This window comes from Haliotis rufescens, unplaced genomic scaffold (genome assembly GCF_023055435.1).
Source record: "Haliotis rufescens isolate VD_foot unplaced genomic scaffold, xgHalRufe1.0.p SCAF_11, whole genome shotgun sequence".
Taxonomy (NCBI): Eukaryota; Metazoa; Mollusca; class Gastropoda; order Lepetellida; family Haliotidae; genus Haliotis; species Haliotis rufescens.
This window is the reverse complement of record NW_025963791.1, coordinates 9,949,762-9,969,446: the sequence shown is the minus strand read 5'-3', so window position 1 is coordinate 9,969,446 and position 19,685 is coordinate 9,949,762. Positions and strand designations below refer to the sequence as shown.

The 19,685-nt window shown below is 40.7% G+C and overlaps 1 protein-coding gene across 5 annotated transcripts in view; it reads right to left on the bottom strand.

Annotated features, from left to right (window-relative positions):
• LOC124146364 (cholesterol transporter ABCA5-like) overlaps positions 1 to 19,685 on the bottom strand; it is a 128,594-nt gene that overhangs the window by 23,093 nt on the left and 85,816 nt on the right. For all 5 annotated transcript variants that reach the window (XM_048392195.1, XM_048392193.1, XM_048392192.1 and 2 more), the window contains 11 exons: positions 18,763 to 18,882; positions 16,549 to 16,687; positions 15,598 to 15,688; positions 14,599 to 14,738; positions 13,043 to 13,156; positions 12,097 to 12,507; positions 10,264 to 10,394; positions 7,855 to 8,112; positions 5,319 to 5,450; positions 4,436 to 4,588; positions 2,469 to 2,606 (listed from right to left, as the gene is read on the bottom strand). In XM_048392195.1, coding sequence (XP_048248152.1) covers positions 2,469 to 2,606; positions 4,436 to 4,588; positions 5,319 to 5,450; positions 7,855 to 8,112; positions 10,264 to 10,394; positions 12,097 to 12,507; positions 13,043 to 13,156; positions 14,599 to 14,738; positions 15,598 to 15,688; positions 16,549 to 16,687; positions 18,763 to 18,882 — 1,827 coding nt within the window. The remainder of the gene's footprint in view (positions 1 to 2,468; positions 2,607 to 4,435; positions 4,589 to 5,318; positions 5,451 to 7,854; positions 8,113 to 10,263; positions 10,395 to 12,096; positions 12,508 to 13,042; positions 13,157 to 14,598; positions 14,739 to 15,597; positions 15,689 to 16,548; positions 16,688 to 18,762; positions 18,883 to 19,685) is intronic.

The window sequence follows — 19,685 nt, the reverse complement described above, 5'->3', positions numbered from 1 at the left end:
GAGCTTTAAGGAGAATGTGTGTGCATGTGTTGTTTGTGTGATAAAGCTTTAATCAACTTTAGTGCATGCATGATCAGATCGTTTTATATGTGCATCTAAAGGAATTTTCAACTCAGACATTTTGTATATAACTTGATGCCTTCAGTGGGTAACCGGGTAGTAAATTTAGACTTGTCCCAGCCCTATAGTGGTAGTAGAATCGTGAATCATTCACTGTGAATTGTACTTTTTAAATAATCACATAAAGAAATTGATTTTAAGTGGTACCAAATTATGAAATAGCAGCATTCATTCCTAAACATGCATACAAATTGTCAGTGTCCCAGGTGATGCACTCTACCTGTTTTGTGCCTACTTACAATGTTTCAGTGTAAATACCTGGATGCATAACACCGCTGAAAGTCTAATGTATATGTTTCCTGTTTATTCAACAGATTGGATCAGAAAGTTGACACGCTAGATGAACATCTATGACAGTCATCACAAAAAATTATACAGCACAGAACAAGTATAAATCTAAATCTCGAACAAATTAATCAATTTGAATAATCTGTGGGAAAATTAAAATGTATGATAGTCCCTATCCAGTTGTCTTTAACTTCCATGACCGCTGGGACTATCAGAATGCAAATACGGTAAGAAAAACATGTGTACCGTATTCGACGTAATAAGCACCCAGGGCGCTCTCAAAATAGAAATAGGGGGCTATAATTAGAATATAATTTTGGTGAAAAAAATCCAGAGTTGAAAGATTATAAATTTCGTGGTTTATGCTGACAGCCTGAAATGATACAAAAGAAAAGTCTGTGCGTATTATACACGACAGATATATTTTCCAGGATCTAATTGCCCATAATTAAGGGTGCATATAACACACGAGTCTGTATAATACACGAATAAATAAGTCTCGTGTACATTGATCAATCGGAAGGGGTTCTAATTGGGATTGTTCAATAGCCAATGTATGAGCAAATATCGCGGTGGGCGCTTATTAGAGCGGGGGGCTAATTACGTCGAATATGTTAAATCATTTGGCACTGCTTGCAAGTCATATTATGATGGTATTAAATGACATGGGTTTGATATCCAAAACAAATGTTTCAATATAAATTCACAAAGGATGCCAACTTCACGCTTATTTCAACATCTTATCAAAACAACAGCTTCAGGTTGCCCAGCCAATCAAATCTCTAAAATGCTGAAAGGAAGGCAGTCATTGACTGATCACATCAAAATTCGGAGTATGTCAACTTAGCGACAGGAATGCTGAGAAACTTGAACATTAACCAATAACACAAGCCAGGTTTGTATGAGAGTATTATTTCATTGGGTCCTCGCTGTACTCCAACCAAATACCATCAAGAGTTTGCCACTGACGTGGCTATGTCTCCCGCCCCTGTTGCAGAATTTATGACATAATTAAATCTAAACAAACCCTAACCTTTTTTAACCGAGGTGGAACTTGTCATGGAAATTGTAAAAAAAAGAAGAGTTTGGAACCTAAGTCCATCTTGCTGCCATGGAAACATAAAAAAATTAAAATTTCTAAAATTTCTAAATAGCAAAAGGCATCAGTTCAGCATGTACCTGACAAACCTGCAAAGTTTGATGAAAAAATATTGAACGGTTTATGAGTTATGCTGCGGAAACGAAATGTGACGGACGGACGGAGCCCGTTTCTATAACACCCGCCAACTTTGTTTGGCAGGGGATAAATACTAAATACCAAATACCAAGTACTAGTTATAAGAAACAATATGAAATTTATTGGAGCCACTGATTACCTTTCACTTTAACTTTAAGTGCAACACCAATATCTTGACAGGCATTAGCGTGAGGGACGACTGTATTAGTGAAAAGATGGGCCGAGTGCAATCTCAGGATCGTGGTTTTAAATCCCAGTTCACCCTGATTTTGTTTCTAGGTTCATCAGCACCATATACCTGCTCATGGGTTTCATCGAATGTCTGAGACCTGCATCACTTCGGGCTTTACTCCCATATCAAGCTCACACGCTGTGATATAACTTGAATACTCTTAAAAGCGGTGTTAACCCAACTAACTCATTCACTGATTAAAGTCCGATCTTTTACTCCGATACACAAAGTCCATGAAAGAGTATGGTTTTACGCCTCTTGTAGCAATATGCCAGCAATATCATAGGAGGGGACACCAGAAATGGGCTGCACACTTTGACCCATGATGGGAACTGAACATGGCACTTTGGAGTGATGAGTGAGTGAGTGAGTATGGTTTTATGCTGCTTTTAGCAATATTCCAGCAATATCACGGTGGGGGACACCAGAAATGGGCTTCACATATTGTACCCATGTCGTGAATCGAACCCGGATCTTCTGTGTGACCAGCAAACGCTTTAACCACTAGGCTACCCGACCGCCCCTTGGAGTGATGAGCCAACGCTGCAACCACCAGTCTACCCTACCATCTCGCTGGGAATGTATTCTTACCCTGTCGATGTAGTACAGGCCTCCGATTAGGGCGTACAGTGGGTTGATGACTGTCATGACGTAGTGGATAGCTGTCGCAGCATCCGCCGACCCCAGCATGTCCGTGAGTGACACAGCGACATAAGGCAAAAGTGTACCCTGAAACACAAGGAGCGCATGTGTGGTGCTTAGACAGCCCTCACTGACAGCCAGAATTCATCATGCCATTATTTTGTAACATGCCTTGTATTATCAATAAAAAATAAGTGTCACACATGCATATCACCACAACTTTCTGTCAATTTCAGTGTACACATTCCACCCGGAGAGCGGAAGGTCCGGGGTTCGATCCCCGACCGTGTCATACCAAAAGACGTTAAAATATGGTACTTGTTGTTATCCTGTTTGGTGCTCACCATTAAGGGGCTAAAACAAGGACTGGTCGGCTCGAAGTCGGTATACTGTGTCTGAGTGGGGTATTCACATTATACTGCGGCATGGTATCTCAGTGAGGTAGCACTATAAATCGGCATCAGTCCGGACTAGAACAAGCAGCCACACAGCTACAGCCACAGCCACAGCCACAGCCACACAGCCACAGCCACAGACACACACAGACACACACACACGTTAAACCCAATTTCACCTCACCTCAGTGTACACATGATCAGCTTGTTTTATATGTGTATCTAAATACTTATTGCCAGGGCTCATTTGAACCAACTCTTGAGGCCTACATCGAATAGGGGTTGTTTTATGCATGTATCAAAATACTTTTTGCAAGAGCTCCAGTAAAACAATTACCAATCGGACGTTTTGTACCCAACTCTTGAAACCCACAATGGGATCTCCAAATAATAGGGGCTTGGGTACCCGGGTAGTAGATTTGGACCTGTCACTGTCCTGGCTGATGGGTAAGTTCATTAGCAAATATACACAGTATTGTACACAGCAAGTATGACCAGTAGTACTACTTACGTCTAATTCCCTACCCGTCAACCCCAAAACACAAGTCTAAGCTGCCTGAGAGTTAACTAATTATCAAGTCAATTCTTTTTCGCTCACAAAAATTCTCACTTCTTCATAAAGGTACAAACTTTAACATAGTCAAGTCTCGTTAATCCGACAATCAGCTTTACCTGACACTAATGATGATGGGAACTGATTAAATCAGTGCTATCTAGACCCGTTTATCTGAAAGTCTCGCACTCAGACTCAGACACACCTGTTAGCAACGAACTACTGAAATCACTCATTAATAAGTCTCGTTAATCTGACACAGTGATCAGTGTACTCTGTGGTAATCTGCCTGCGAGTACACAGCCCCATGTTTTGATGTGAGACGAGAAGGCTTGTTCCTGCATATTAAATGGCTGCAGAGGAATTTGCTTAACAATGAACAATTAATCCTCTAAATAAACAAAAAGGATTAATCACGTGTCTAGATTACCTCAATCTCATCAAAATCAGATCTAAGTTCTTGCTACTGTTGAGGATATCCAATGTTACAGGTCACATCAGGATGACCCTCTCAGGTGGTCACTTGTACGCGAGACAGGAGAGCCGTCTCGCGTACACGTTACGTCCTCTACTGTTTAGCGAACTTTGATTGACGAATGAAATGACTAGCTGGAAGTCAAGATTAGCTTTATGGCACTAGTTTCAAACTGTCTTTCAAGCTGTAGCTGTAGTTCAGAATGCCCTGTATTAAGTTTTTCGAGGTTATATGATAAGGAAACATATTCTGCCGTCAGGATAACATAATAGGAATATTACCTATTTAATTATTTTATTACAACTTACATGTATCATTAACTATTGACTCGTCGAAATTTCAATCATGAACGTTGATACTATTTAATTTATCTAGTATCTGACATACTCGTTAATCTGACATAATCATATGCAACCAACCATGTCGGATTAATAGGACGTGACTGTACTAGGATTGCAATACTTTTCACATGTGAATGTGAGGATTTACTCACAAATATCATGAGATTGGGCAGCACTGCCTGACACGTCTCGTACGCATCAAAGGCAAAGGACAAGTTGTAGACAACGAGGATGTTGGCAGGGATGTAGGTGATGAACAGCAACACCAGGGACACCATAGCTCCGGCCGAACTCAGGGAAGCTACCTGCAACAACAGAGCTCACACAATGATATACGCTTGTGTAGCATCGCTTCTGGGGTCTGATGTACAGTCTGGAAGGTAATTTAAGGTACCAACATTTACTACAATATCTGAAAAACTATCGGACCTACTCCAGTCAAAGTTGGTATGAGATTAAATAGTCATACATAACTGGATATTACATTTAAAGACAATCGGTGCATGAATAAAAAATCTGTCTATTTAGCTATCACTATATTTCATCAACAACCAGACCTGTTCGTCACGGGTGGAACGAGCATTCATTGAAACAGCCATCTGTATAATGCTACCCCTGCGTCACAGGGCCATCACACACGCACGAATACGGTGTTAGCGTTGGACGTCTCAACGTGCATGATTCCCGTGCACCCTTTCGAGTGAGTGAGTGAGTGAGTGAGTGAGTGAGCGCGCACGAGTGAGTGAGTGAGTCTGTTTATCACTGCTTTGAACAGTATTCCAGTTTTATCAGGGCATGTCAGCATGCAGGTCTTAGATGTTTACCACTTTGGTGAAACCCACAAGCACGAGTATGGTGCTGACACACCTAGAAACATAATAAGGGCAGACTTGGGTTCGAAAACCATGATCATATATGTTTCTTGCATGCCCAAGGGATGCAACTCTGTACAGTGAATTGTGGCACCTTAGATGACTAAAAACAAATATAAGGCCTAATTTTGTCGTCAACACAATGGGTAGAAAGTCCTACTACCGGCACGGCTCCGACAATGATGATGCAGATGACGACGGGGATGGCAAACATGGTGCAATTCAGTATAAACAAGGACGCCCAGTACATGTTGAAGGTGATGCCAGCCACTCTTTGCTGGCCTCGAGTTTTGGTCTGCAACAAGAGAAGAGAATTAGTTATTATTTTGTTTGTTTGTCGAGTTGCACTCAGCAATATTTCAGCCATATGACAGCGGTCTGTAAATAATCAAGTCTGGAGCAGATAATTCAGTGATTGACATGAGCATCGATCTATGAAATTGGGATACGATGACATTCATCAACCAAGTCAGCAAGTCTGACTACCCGATCCCTTTGACTCTTACGACAACATGTGTTACTGCACACCATAACCTGGATCTTCACAGGATGAAGAGCATTAGCATATATGTACATAGCAAGGCAGACATGACATCACTTTGGTAAGGTATGACATGCTCCCTTGACAACTAAACTGCCTGCAGAAAGCAGAGAAATATTAATCAAGCTCAGTATATACCTAATAATATATATTAATGTCACAAGGACAAATGTCATTCTTTTGATATTTGAGACTGAGAAAAACAAATGAAACCTTTCAAAAAATGTAATCATATGCAATGACAAGTCCCACTGGGCCCACTTCCACAAAGTGATTGCAACATACGAGTATGACTACTATGAGCCTATGTAAAACAAGGGCAGTTACAGTAGTTGTATATCTGCTCGAGGCAAGAGTGTCCACTAGCCTATATCCAAGTCTCTGATTGGACTGTCGATATGTGTGATAGACCCCCCATATTTTATAACAGAAAAGTAAGAGTGAGTGAGTGAGTGAGTTTGGTTTTACGCCACTTTTAGCAATATTCCAGCAATATCACGACGGAGGACACAAGAAATGGGCTTCACACATTGTACCCATGTCGGGAATCGAACCCGGGGCTTCAGAATGACGGGCGAACGCTTTAACTACAAGGATATCCGACCGCCCACAGTGTGAGTGAGTGGGTTTAACGCAGCTTTTAACAGTATTCCAGTTATATCACGGCGTGTCAGCTTAATGTGGGAGGAAAGCCCGAAGTGATGCAGGTCTCAGACGTTTACCACTTCGGTGAAACCCACGAGCACGGGTATGGTGCTGACAAACCTAGAAACATAATCGGGGCGAACCGGGATTCGAACCCACAATCATAGGTTTCTGGCGTGCCCAAGGGACGCAACTCTGCACAGCGAATCGCGGCGCCTTAGAAGACTGGGCCACCCGTGCCCCCCAACCGCCCACAGAAAAGTAAGAGTAAAACCTAGACTTTGATATAGGTTAATAGACACCCTTGCATCGGGAAGATGGTAGTTGTAGTGCTAAGATCGCTAAGAAAAGCAATGAGAGTCAAACATCGATGTTAAATATTTTTAGATATCAAAACCATAGTTATACATTTTAATAATTCAAAGAATACTACCTCTATTACATCATTGCTATAATCCTGTATTTTGGCTGAAAGCACAATATAACTAAATCTTCAAATTTTCAAAGGGGGGCTTCCTCACTATCAACTATAATGAGTAGTTGTACCCATATTAGCACATAGCTGCCTACAACTCTCACAGGTGGGCACTTATGGTTTAATAACATCACTTCCGGTTTGTGAAAACACATGGCCAGTACAATACTATTTTGAAACAGGAAAGACTATGCCTCATACTACCTTAATATTTAAGTTATGAACACTTCTGGTTTATTAAACATATGCCCAGTACAGACAGTGCTGCAGAGGTTGTCCATGGGTATATTGGAGGTGTATCAGGTATGAAGTCTCTAACATCTGTCATAAGTGCGTGGCTGAGAAAACCAATTGTTGCCCTGGCTGCACAGCAAAGTCAGTAAGTAAAGTAAATAGATATCTAAATTGAATCAATCTCATTCAAATCAGATCTTAGTTCTCGCTACCGCTAAACAAAGATCTGATGACATCCCATTAGGGGTCACGTCAGAACGACCTTTCATCCATCCAATCAGAGCGTCGCTTACCAGATCATGAAAGTGAAAGTCGGAATGTGATTTCTAATCATGCAGCCTCGATAACTTTAAAACGGGGTATTTCGAACGATAGTTATGGGCTTAACGACTGTATCTATACAATCTAGACCATATATTAGCCATTCCAGAATGTTCTTTTGTTCAGGTTTCAAATTTTTTAGCGAGAATTTGTCAAAATATTTTCGAAGCGTAGTCGCCAATTTGAAATTAGTGCCATAAACCACGAGAAAGCTGCCTTCTGATTGGTTAATGTCAACTTCTTGTCAGTAATTCCATTGGTCGGTCAGAGTTTGCGAAAGGTCGGTCTGACGTAACCCGTAATGGGATGTCTTCAGATCTTTTTTTCGCGGCAGCGAGAACTAAGATCTGATTTTAATGAGATTGAAATTGAATAAATGAATAATTAGTTGAAATGGATCAAAGACGTGTGTATATACATACGTCTTTGAATGGATCAATAGAAAATGGGGTATAGATCAACATAGAGTAAATGAACACATACCTGTCTCTCTACAACCAGGAACATAGCAAACCCAGGAGACAGAACTGCAAATGCCAGGGCCACAACCAGTGTTGCCGAGAACGCTGATCCACTGTATTTAAGTTGAGTCGTGATGGACGGCCACGGGAGGCTGCTCCCCGAGATGTTGGAGCCTCCAGTTACTATACTGTACAGGGTGTTGGACATGATGTTGATGATGGTGGGGAGGGAGTGGAGTGCGGTTGTGTTGTACAACGCTGTGTAGTTGATGTCATTGTTCTGAAATGGTGAGAGAAGTGAAGGGCACAGAGCTCCAGATAAGCTTTTGGTGTTGTGGGTATTTTACCCATGCATTTAAAAATCATTGGGTATCAGTAATTCTATCTGCGTATTCAAATTTCTGTTACCCACTAGTTTTTACACATGTGGGTATTTAAGTTAAATATTTAAGAACACTATTCATCTAGTCCCTGCAAACTGGTTTCGTGTGGGTTCGAGAGCTTTATAGGACACAAAAATACCATGATACTTCCACAAGAAAGTGTGATGGCAAATGATCATGATGTAACTGTCATCTTGGAGTTTGGCAAGGTTGACGGAATGCCCGTTTATAATTTCAAAATAAGTTGCTGATTTGCTAATCGAATACGCAGGGTTACTTCACAATATTTTGATGATACGCACAAGTCTTATTTTTGTAGCGTATCTGTAATGTTCGTTGCGTATTTGATACGCTTGGATTTTATTTTACTGCGTATTTCTGCATTTCTGATGCGTATTTTACGCAGATACGCAGCTTATCTGGAGCTCTGAGGGCACTTTTGTTTGGGCCTAGCTTTAAACTGTCATATACCTGGGTACTTTCAAGTAAACTAATGTACTGTGTTACTCTAACATCTAGTCTCATAACCAAGCCATGCATTCCATTACTGATATCAATGTTGTTTGAAAAGTCCCAAAGTCCAATGCTCATTCTCCTAGATCCCCGATTATCTGGTTAGCAAGGTGGTTTGATCAGAACGCAGATAGATCATCCCATGGGGGCAATGACACATCAGACCATACACTTTTGTTGCACTTATTTCCAGGAACATGAAAGTGCAGAGTCTAGACTTAGATCACCCAGGTACATTTGAGTAAGCACTGAAACCAGTTTCCAGGGCAACATCCACAGAACACATTTCTGGATCAACAATGGCAATGTAGTAATGTCCCTTTGGTGACTTATAGATGCTCCAACAGTAATGCATTATTTTTCTTTTTATTGGTGTATGGATATGCTGAATGTAAAAATCAGGAAAGTACAAAAACATAAAATTCTCAACTGAGAGGGTTTTTTATATTACTGATGAGTCTGAAAACCCCATTTAGTAATAAAATATATCACTAATTGTTTTCATGCAACTTGACACAAGATATCAAGTTCACGATGACATAATGGTACAACATGTGTCGACCAAATAAATGTGAGAGCGGCTAAGTAAAATACTGCTCATTAAATATGTTTACCAATAAGTCTTTATTTCTTTATATACTGTATTCGACGTAATAAGCGCCCAGGGCGCTCTCAAAATAAGAAATAGGGGGTTCTTATTAGAATATTGTTTTGGTGAAAAAAGAGTTGAAAGATAAATTTCATGGTTTATGCTGACAGCCTGAAATGTTTATGTACGACAGATATATTTTTCCAGAATTTAATTGCCCATAATTAAGGGTGCATATAACACACGAGTGCGTATTATATGTGAATAAATAAGTCTTGTGTACAATGATTAATCGGAAGGGGTGCTAATTGGGATTGTTCACCAGCCAATATATTAGCAAATGTCACTGTGGGCGCTATTGGGGTATTGGGGTGCTATTCGGTATTGGGGTGTGAAACAATAGCAAACAAAACTATGACTATAGGCAGGCTGTCATATATATGGTACCATCCAAGTACTGTCATATTGTATTCAGACAATCCAACCACAATGTATTTGTTACTGGAAGTTCATTCTTGTCAAGAGGGTTGAAAACAAAAGCAGTGTTAAAAACCATGGATCTTTGAGATTAATAGCTAAAATATCTGGATACTGGTACAATAAGTTTTACCTGTGATTTTTTCAAATTCAAAACCTTAGTCTGCCATTTGAATTCAATTAAATTTACAGATATCAATTCTACAGTTGAACCCCCTAAATTGAAAACTCAACTTTTCAAATTCCAAACCACTGGCTGACATGTGGTTTCAATGAAATTTACAGGTATGAAATCTATGTTTGAAACCTCTAAATTGAAAACACAATTGGTTTATCTCCAAATTGAGTATCCAGTCCCATTTTGCTAACCTCATTTTTATTCAATGTGAAAATAGGTAGACGGAGGTAGAGGGAATTCAAAGACATTATCTTCACATTTTGAATTTGGAAGTGAGTGTTGATGACTTACCGATGTCTGATATTGTTGAAGGTTGAAGCCAAGAAAGTGGTTTGGGTACAACAACAGGCTTATGTTGAGATTTTTATCAACTCGCCAGGTGTCATTTACTTTTGAGATAAACGTTGTGGAATCAGCATCATCTGTTCAGATAAAAAGAAATATTTTATGACACTCCTGTGCAGTGATGACTTATACTGCTTATGTAAGCTAATTTGTGCATCACCAGGTCAGACTTTTCTCGATTGTAAATAAACACGATTATATTTTTTGTTTTGTATGTTGTTTAACGCCGCACTCAGCAATATTCCAGTTATATGACGACGGTCTGTAAATAATCAAGCCTGGACCAGACAATCCAGTGATTGACATCATGAGCATCGATCCACGCAATTGAGATACGATGACATGCATCAACCAAGTCAGCGAGCCTGACCACCCGATCCTGCTAGTCGCCTATTACGACAAGCAGTCGCCTTTTACGGCAAGCATAGGTTGCTGAAGACCTATTGAACCCCGGATCTTCACGGGTCTAAACACGTTTATACTGTCACCAGAGCTGACCATACAAACTGAAGTCTTTCAGTGTCATTTACAGATTGCACTGCAGAATGATAAAGATAGCCTTCTACAACTATGACAGTGAGTGAGTGAGTGAGTGAGTGAGTGAGTGAGTGAGTGAGTGAGTGAGTGAGTGAGTGAGTGAATTGGGTTAAACACCCTTTGAACAGTATTCCAGTTATATCCCGTCGTGTCAGCTTAATGTAAGAGGAAAGCCCTTAGTCATGCAGGCCTCAGGTGTTTACCACTATGGTGAAAAGCACAAGCACGAGCATGGTGGTGACAAACCTAGAAACATACTTTTGATGAACTGGGATTGGAAACCACGATCATAGGTTTCTGGCGTGCCCATGGGACAGTGGGTTGTGGCACCCTAGATGACAGTCACCATTTCATGACAAATTTTTATTTAATTGTGTAGACTTTTCAATTATAAGTTTTTTGTGGTCAGCAATGATTATTTACAGGTTGTCATGACAGCTAGGATTAATTCTGTGTCTGCTAAACAGCATAAACTCGCTCATATATCCCAATTGCGTAGATCGATGCTCAAGTCAATCACTGGATTGTCTGGCCCAGAATCGATTATTTACAGACTGCCGCCATATAGCTAGAATTTTGCTGAGTGTGGCATTAAACAACAAAGAAAACATTTTATGAAGTCCCTCACATACTATGGGCTTAAAAAAATAAAAGAATTGGTTCTCGGGCAATTACTTTTGAAAATATAGTGCAGGCAGTCGGTGTTTTTTTCAAATTTAAATTTTTTGCTTGTTCAAACTAGTATGTAACCAAATAAACAGTTGTGTACCATCAACCTGGGAAAGGGCTTTCTTACATAGACAAGCATACAAACTCCTATTGCTGCCATTACCATAACACGAGATGCGCAGTAAAGCAGTGCGCATGTAAAGGGAAGTAATTGCATGCTTTGTTTTCATCGCATTGTCTTGTATTGGGATTTTTATAAAAAAAATTAGAATGGAAATAAAAATAAAACGTGAGGCGGACTTTATGATGATGCAGGCGTCGTCTGAGAACCAAGACTATTATTTTTAGCCTCGATGGATGAGAAGACAAGATGTGCCGCTCTTTCAGTGAGTGAGTGAGTATGGTTTTACGCCGCTTTTAGCAATATTCCAGCAATATCACGGCGGGGGACACCAGAAATGGGCTTCACACATTGTACCCATGTCGGGAATCGAACCCGGGTCTTCGGCGTGACGAGCGAACGCTTTAACCACTAGGCTACCCGACCGCCCGGCGCTGTTTCAGTGTACTTACTTTGAGAGTCAATAGCTGCCAGAGGAGCGGAAGCATACGTGGCAGATGTTGCGAACAGTGAAACTGGCTTTGGATTGGAGCTATCTGCGGAGCTTGAGCCGAGGGTGCTGAGGACGCAGCCCACCACCACAAATACAATGGGGAGAAGGATTTGGAAGATAACAGCCATTGGAGTCCGAATGATAATTAGGAATCGAATCTTCATTAATGCCCAGAATCGCTGTGATGTCAGGTTTTCGACTGTGGGTCTATTGGCCAAGCTTTGAGTAGGGTTCGAGGGATCCTTCATCTCTATGTTCACTTGACTTTCACTTTCGGAAAACACTTGCTGAGTGGATCTGAGACCATTTTCATCATAGGCAGGGTTTTCAATTCCACGTCCAGGAGCAGGATTTTCATCAGTGTCCTCACCTGCATCACAAACATGATAAGTGAGTGAGTGAGTTTGGTTTAACGCCGCTTTTAACAGTATTCCAGTCATATCACGGCGTGTCAGCTTAATGTGGGAGGAAAGCCCAAAGTGATGCAGGACTTTTACAACCCACAAGATGGGTAGAGTGCTGACAATGCAAGAATCATAATCAGTACAAATCTGGAATTCCAACCCCAGTCAGCGAATCTTTGCAGGGTGAGGGAGTGAGTTGGGTTTAACGCCGCTTTTAACAGTATTCCAGTCATATCGCGGCATGTCAGCTTCATGTGGGAGGAAAGCCCGAAGTGATGCAGGTCTCACACGTTAACCACTTCGGTGAAACCCACAAGCACGGGATTGGTGCTGACAACCTCAAACATGATAAGAGTGAAATGAGATTCATTGATCAGTTGCCAATATTTCAGATATAAGGCATCCTAAATGAGTAACCAACTGGTGCGTGCGTGTTATATATAACAGTGTTGACAACTGTTATGAAGGAGTGACTTGTGAGGGTCATGTATCCATTCGTACCTAGTTTGAGGAATACTTCTTCCAATGTTGTCATTGAAACACCATAGCTCTTTATACCAAGCTTTTCTGCCTGAGTTGTCCCGTTAACTTTCAGCTCCAGGGATGAAAACATATCTGTCAACAACAAAGAAACACATCTGTCAACAACAGTTCAACAAAGCGTGAGCCAGTACTATCGCTGAACGTAGGTTCCAATCCACGATTCACATCGACTATGTCATCCTTAGTCCGTCAGGATCATGCTTGATCCTATGGGTTTCATTAAAGTGGCAGCTGTCTGTGATCTGCATCAGCATGGCTCTCCCATTTAGAGGGTAGCTAGCTCCTGTGACATCATGTATTACATGAGGTTTCTCATACCAGTATACTGACCCCTAATGATGCTTAAAGGGCAAGTTCACACGGAAATGAACCTAATTTTCTTGTACTTTTTCCACAATAAAAGTGTTAACCTAGAAGTGTCATAGACAAAAATATAAAAATATCACAATTAATTAACATATGTTTTGCATTAAAACGATTTATATTTTTCACATTTACCAAGTGTTCTATTTCCATAACAAAAACACAATGGCTTATGCCCCTTGCAATATGACGTCATTGGTGCCAATTGATAAACATTATGACGTCATCATGCTTTGTTAGAGCCGCTTCACGTGGTGTAGGTACAGGTGTGTGATTCTAGCGTCTCAGATGCCAGCCAGCATAGTGTTATGCTGAGTCACCACTGCGCCGGAGTGTGTCGTAGGCCATGTTGTTTTACCGAAAACTGGTACTTGATATCTTTTGCGTTGAGAATAGACAGGGACCCAGTTGAATTGGCACCAATTACGTCATAATCTAAGGGGGATAACTCAGGCCTGTTTAGCTCGAAAAACGAAGGCCTCATAACGGCATATCATTTTCACACTATTGTGAGCTTCCTACTTTCACTGTGAAAAAAATGAGTGTATATTTTCAAACACAGATACTAACTAATTCTAAAATTGCGTTTTGTTTAGAAAAAGAAAGAAAGCGATTTTTGCGTGTACACTTCCCCTTTAATTTGCCTTGTATACTAGTCACCTTGATGTGGTTTGTACAAACTCAACCATAACCTGTGCCTCTCGTGAAATCGGTTTTCTTGTTGCCCGTGTGAAACTGATTAGCACTTGTCAAGTCCACTTTTATATAGGAGTGAGTGAGTGAGTGAGTTGGGTGTAACGTCGCTTTCAACAGTATTCCAGTTATATCACGGCGTGTCAGCTTCAGTGGGAGGAAAGCCCGAAGTGATGCAGATCTCACACATTTACCACTTCGGTGAAACCCTCGAGCACGACAAACCTAGAAACATAATCGGGGGCGAACCCACAATCATAGGTTTCTGGCGTGCCCAGGGGATGCAACTCAGCACAGCGAAACTCGGCGCCTATTTGATTGCTATTTGTTGGTGTCCATGCTCGGGATTAAGCTTTTTTTCTTTGGGTTAAAAAATCAGACATATAAGGCTGGCCTGCTGTGCTCAAACCAGCATTTATCCAACCCCCTGCCTTCGAACTGTTGACTGTAGGACTCACTTGAGAAAGTGGACACTTCCGAGAGGGGCAAGGTGAAGGCCAACTCCTTGGCATGGGAGCGTTTCATCTCGACACCCTTGACCTGCTCACTGAGCACAGAGCTCACAGTCTCTGCATTACAGTCAGGCTCGACCACCATGCTGGAAAACAGGATATATATCATAAATACACGAAACCTTTCCAAGGTCGGAAACTCCTTGCATCATAGTGCTAATAAGTTTCGGGTGCTGGCATGCCTAGAAATCATTTATTTATAATTCCTTGTGTTGATGTATTTATATCATATTTACATTGTAATATATTATAACATTAAAAATGTTCTAACTAAACTAATCTGGACAAACCTGTATTAATATGAACATACGAACACACCAAGGTCCAGGTGAGGTGAAATGGGGTTTAACTTCGCGTCCAAGATTATTGCACTTATATAGCGACGTGCATGTATGCGTGTGTGTTTGTGTGGTTGCTTGTACTAGTCCGGACTAATGCCGATTTATAGTGCTAGCTCACTGAGATACCATGCTGCAGTTTAACATGAATACCCCACTCAGACACAGTATACTGACTCCGAGCCGACCAGTCCTTGTTTTAGCCCCTTAATGCCGAGCGCCAGACAGGGTAACAACAAGTACCATCTTTTAACGTCTTTTGGTATTACAGAACCCCGGACCTTCCGCTCTCCAGGCGGATGCTCTACCACTAGGCGGTCACACCAAGCTGAAGACTGTTTAAAAGTATACCTCTTGTTGGCACATTGAGATTCCAAAGGGCACACCAGAACATCTTAATGATTTTTGTCATCATCCAAAAGTCATCGGTAGGTGATAAAAAAATAAACCTTGCCATGGTTTGGGTCCTTATTAATATAATAATTCTCAAATCTTCCAGCGGCACAGCAGTATTATGGACTCGTTGGTCCACTAGGCTCAGGATACCATCAGCATTAGACAAACTGACTGGCTAGCATGTTGTGTTATTGCATCCTTTCTTACTCACTTCAGATGGTAGCCAATTCCAAATCTGTTCTTGAGGAACAGTGAAGATCCTAGGCATCTGAGAGTGCCATGGCTGATGATGGCCTTGCGATCTGCGAGTATAAGAATACAACATCCATTTTAGCAGCATAGATGAATGGCCATCTCATTAGGTAAATTGTTAAATCAATAAATTTTGCAATCATCAGAAAAACAATGTGGGTTTTGAGTGGGTAAGTTGGGTACTCCAGAAACCTATGATTGTGGGTTCCAAATCTTGTTTGACCCTATTATGTTTCTAAGTTTGTTAGAACCATACCTGTATTTCGTGGACTTCACCTAAAATGGTAAATGTCTGAGACCTGCATTACTTTAGGCTTTCTTCCCACATTATACTGACAAGCTGTGATATCAGTGGAATACTGTTCAAAGCAGCATTAAACCCAATTCACTCACTCACTTAATGCAGGAGACAAGTCCAAAGTGTTACAGGTCCAGACAAATACTGTGTTGGTTAAACTGATGAATATGGGTATGGTGCAATAATCGGAATCAGGGTGAATCAGGGACCACCTGGTCACTGGACCCTTGCAGCAGTAATCGGAATCAGGGACCACCTGGTCACTGGACCCTTGCAGCACTAATCGAAATCAGGGACCACCTGGTCACTGGACCCTTGCAGCAGTAATCGGAATCAGGGACCACCTGGTCACTGGACCCTTGCAGCACTAATCGAAATCAGGGACCACCTGGTCACTGGACCATTGCAGCACTAATCGGAATCAGGGACCACCTGGTCACTGGACCCTTGCAGCACATCGGAATCAGGGACCACCTGGTCACTGGACCCTTGCAGATATAATCGGAATCAGGGAGAAACTGTGACCATGTGATCACTGGATCCTTGCAGGACTAGCGGACACAACTCTGCAAGATATGTGCATGACCCAGAAAAACATGTTGAGTTTCTTACCTGCTAAGATGTCTGCTTCATCCATGAAATGAGTCGTCAACAAGATAATGCGTCCCTTTTTGCTGTTCTGCAGGAGTGACCAAAGATGGCGCCGTGAGAAAGGGTCCATCCCAGCCGTTGGCTCATCCAGGAAGATAATCTGTAAGAGTCACATACATGTAATTCAGTGACATTATTGTTGTTTTGTTTAGAGGTAATCATGCTTGTAACACCAGTATGATGTCGTACAGCTGCATCTGAATGACACTAGTGTGACATACAGTTGTACACGAATGACACTGGTGTGACGTACAGTTGTACATGAATACCACCGGTGTGACGTACAGTTGTACATGAATACCACCGGTGTGACGTACAGTTGTACATGAATACCACCGGTGTGACGTACAGTTGTACATGAATACCACCGGTGTGACGTTCAGTTGTACATGAATACCACCGGTGTGACGTACAGTTGTACATGAATACCACCGGTGTGACATACAGTTGTACATGAATACCACCGGTGTGACGTACAGTTGTACACGAATGACAGTAGTGCAACATCGTACATATGTGTATGTGAATGACACTGGTGTGATTTCGTACAGTTGTATGTGAATGACACTGGTGTGATATCGTACAGTTGTATGTGAATGACACTGGTGTGATATTGTTCAGTTGTATGTGAATGACACTGGTGCAACATCGTACAGTTATATGTGAATGACACAGGTGTGATATCATACATTGTATGTGAATGACACTAGTGTGATATTGTACAGTTGTATGTGAATGACACTGGTGTGATATCATACATTGTATGTGAATGACACAGGTGTGATATCGTACAGTTAAATGTGAATGACACAGGTGTGATATCATACATTGTATGTGAATGACACAGGTGTGATATCGTACAGTTATATGTGAATGACACAGGTGTGATATCATACATTGTATGTGAATGACACTAGTGTGATATTGTACAGTTGTATGTCAATGACACTGGTGTGATATCATACATTGTATGTGAATGACACTGGTGTGATATCGTACAGTTGTATGTGAATGACACAGGTGTGATATCGTACAGTTGTATGTGAATGACACTGGTGTGATATCGTACAGTTGTATGTGAATGACACAGGTGTGATATCGTACAGTTGTATGTGAATGACACTGGTGTGATATCGTACAGTTGTATGTGAATGACACTGGTGTGATATTGTTCAGTTGTATGTGAATGACACTGGTGCAACATCGTACAGTTATATGTGAATGACACAGGTGTGATATCATACATTGTATGTGAATGACACTAGTGTGATATTGTACAGTTGTATGTCAATGACACTGGTGTGATATCATACATTGTATGTGATTGACACAGGTGTGATATCGTACAGTTAAATGTGAATGACACAGGTGTGATATCATACATTGTATGTGAATGACACAGGTGTGATATCGTACAGTTATATGTGAATGACACAGGTGTGATATCATACATTGTATGTGAATGACACTAGTGTGATATTGTACAGTTGTATGTCAATGACACTGGTGTGATATCATACATTGCATGTGAATGACACTGGTGTGATATCGTACAGTTGTATGTGAATGACACAGGTGTGATATCGTACAGTTAAATGTGAATGACACAGGTGTGAAATTGTATAGTTGTATGTCAATGACACTAGTGCAACATTGTACAGTTGTATGTCAATGACACTGGAGTGATATCGTACAGTTGCATGTGAATGACACTGGTGTGATATCGTACAGTTGTATGTGAATGACACTTGTGCAACATTTGTACAGTTATATGTGAATGACACAGGTGTGATATCTTACAGTTGTATGTGAATGACACTGGTGTGATATCATACAGTTGTATGTGAATGACACTGGTGTGATATCATACAGTTGTAGATGAATGACACTGGTGTGATATTGTACAGTTGTATGTGAATGACAACAGTATGATGTCGTACAACTGTATGTGAATGACAACGGTATGATGCGGTACAGCTGTATGTGAATGACAACAGTATGATGTAATACAGCTGTATGTGAATGACAACAGTATGATGTAATACAGCTGTATGTGAATGACACCAGTATGATGTCATACAGCTGTATGTGAATGACAACATTATGATGTCATACAGCTGTATGTGAATGACAACAGTATGATGTCATACAGCTGTGCCCTTGTGCCAAACTTGCCTTTGGGTCTCCAATGAGTGCCATAGCAACAGACAGCTTTCTTTTCTGTCCTCCACTGAGGTTCTTGGCAAATGTGTCAGCCTTCTCATAAATGTCTGCATCTTTCATAGCCCTTGTCACCTGTAACACATCATTGGTTGGTTTATGAGCACTTGCTCAACAAAAGTATTTAGCACCAGAAATATGAATACATCATGAATATTATGTCATAAAAACTACATCATGTAAATTACACAATAACAGCTACATCAAGAATATTATGCCATAACAGCTACAACATGTAAATTACACAATAACAGCTACATCAAGAATATTATGCCATAACAGCTACAACATGTAAATTACACAATAACAGCTACATCATGAATATTATGCCATAACAGCTACATCATGTAAATTACACAATAACAGCTACATCAAGAATATTATGCAATAACAGCTACATCATGAATATCATGCCATAAATGCTACATCATGTAAATTACACAAAAACAGCTACATCATTAATATTATGCCATAACAGCTACATCATGAATATTATGCCATAACAGCTACATCATGAATATAACACAATAACAGCTACATCATGAATATTATGCCATAACAGCTACATCATGAATATTATGCCATAACAGCTACATCATGAATATCATGCCATAACAGCTACATCATGAATATTATGCCATAACAGCTACATCATGAATATTATGCAATAACAGCTACATCATGAATATTATGCCGTAACAGCTACATCATGAATATTATGCCATAACAGCTACCTCATGAATATTATGCAATAACAGCTACATCATGAATATAACACCATAAAAGCTACATCATGAATATTATTCCATACACCTACATCATGAATATTATGCCATAACAGCTACATCATGAATATTATGCCATAACTACTACATCAT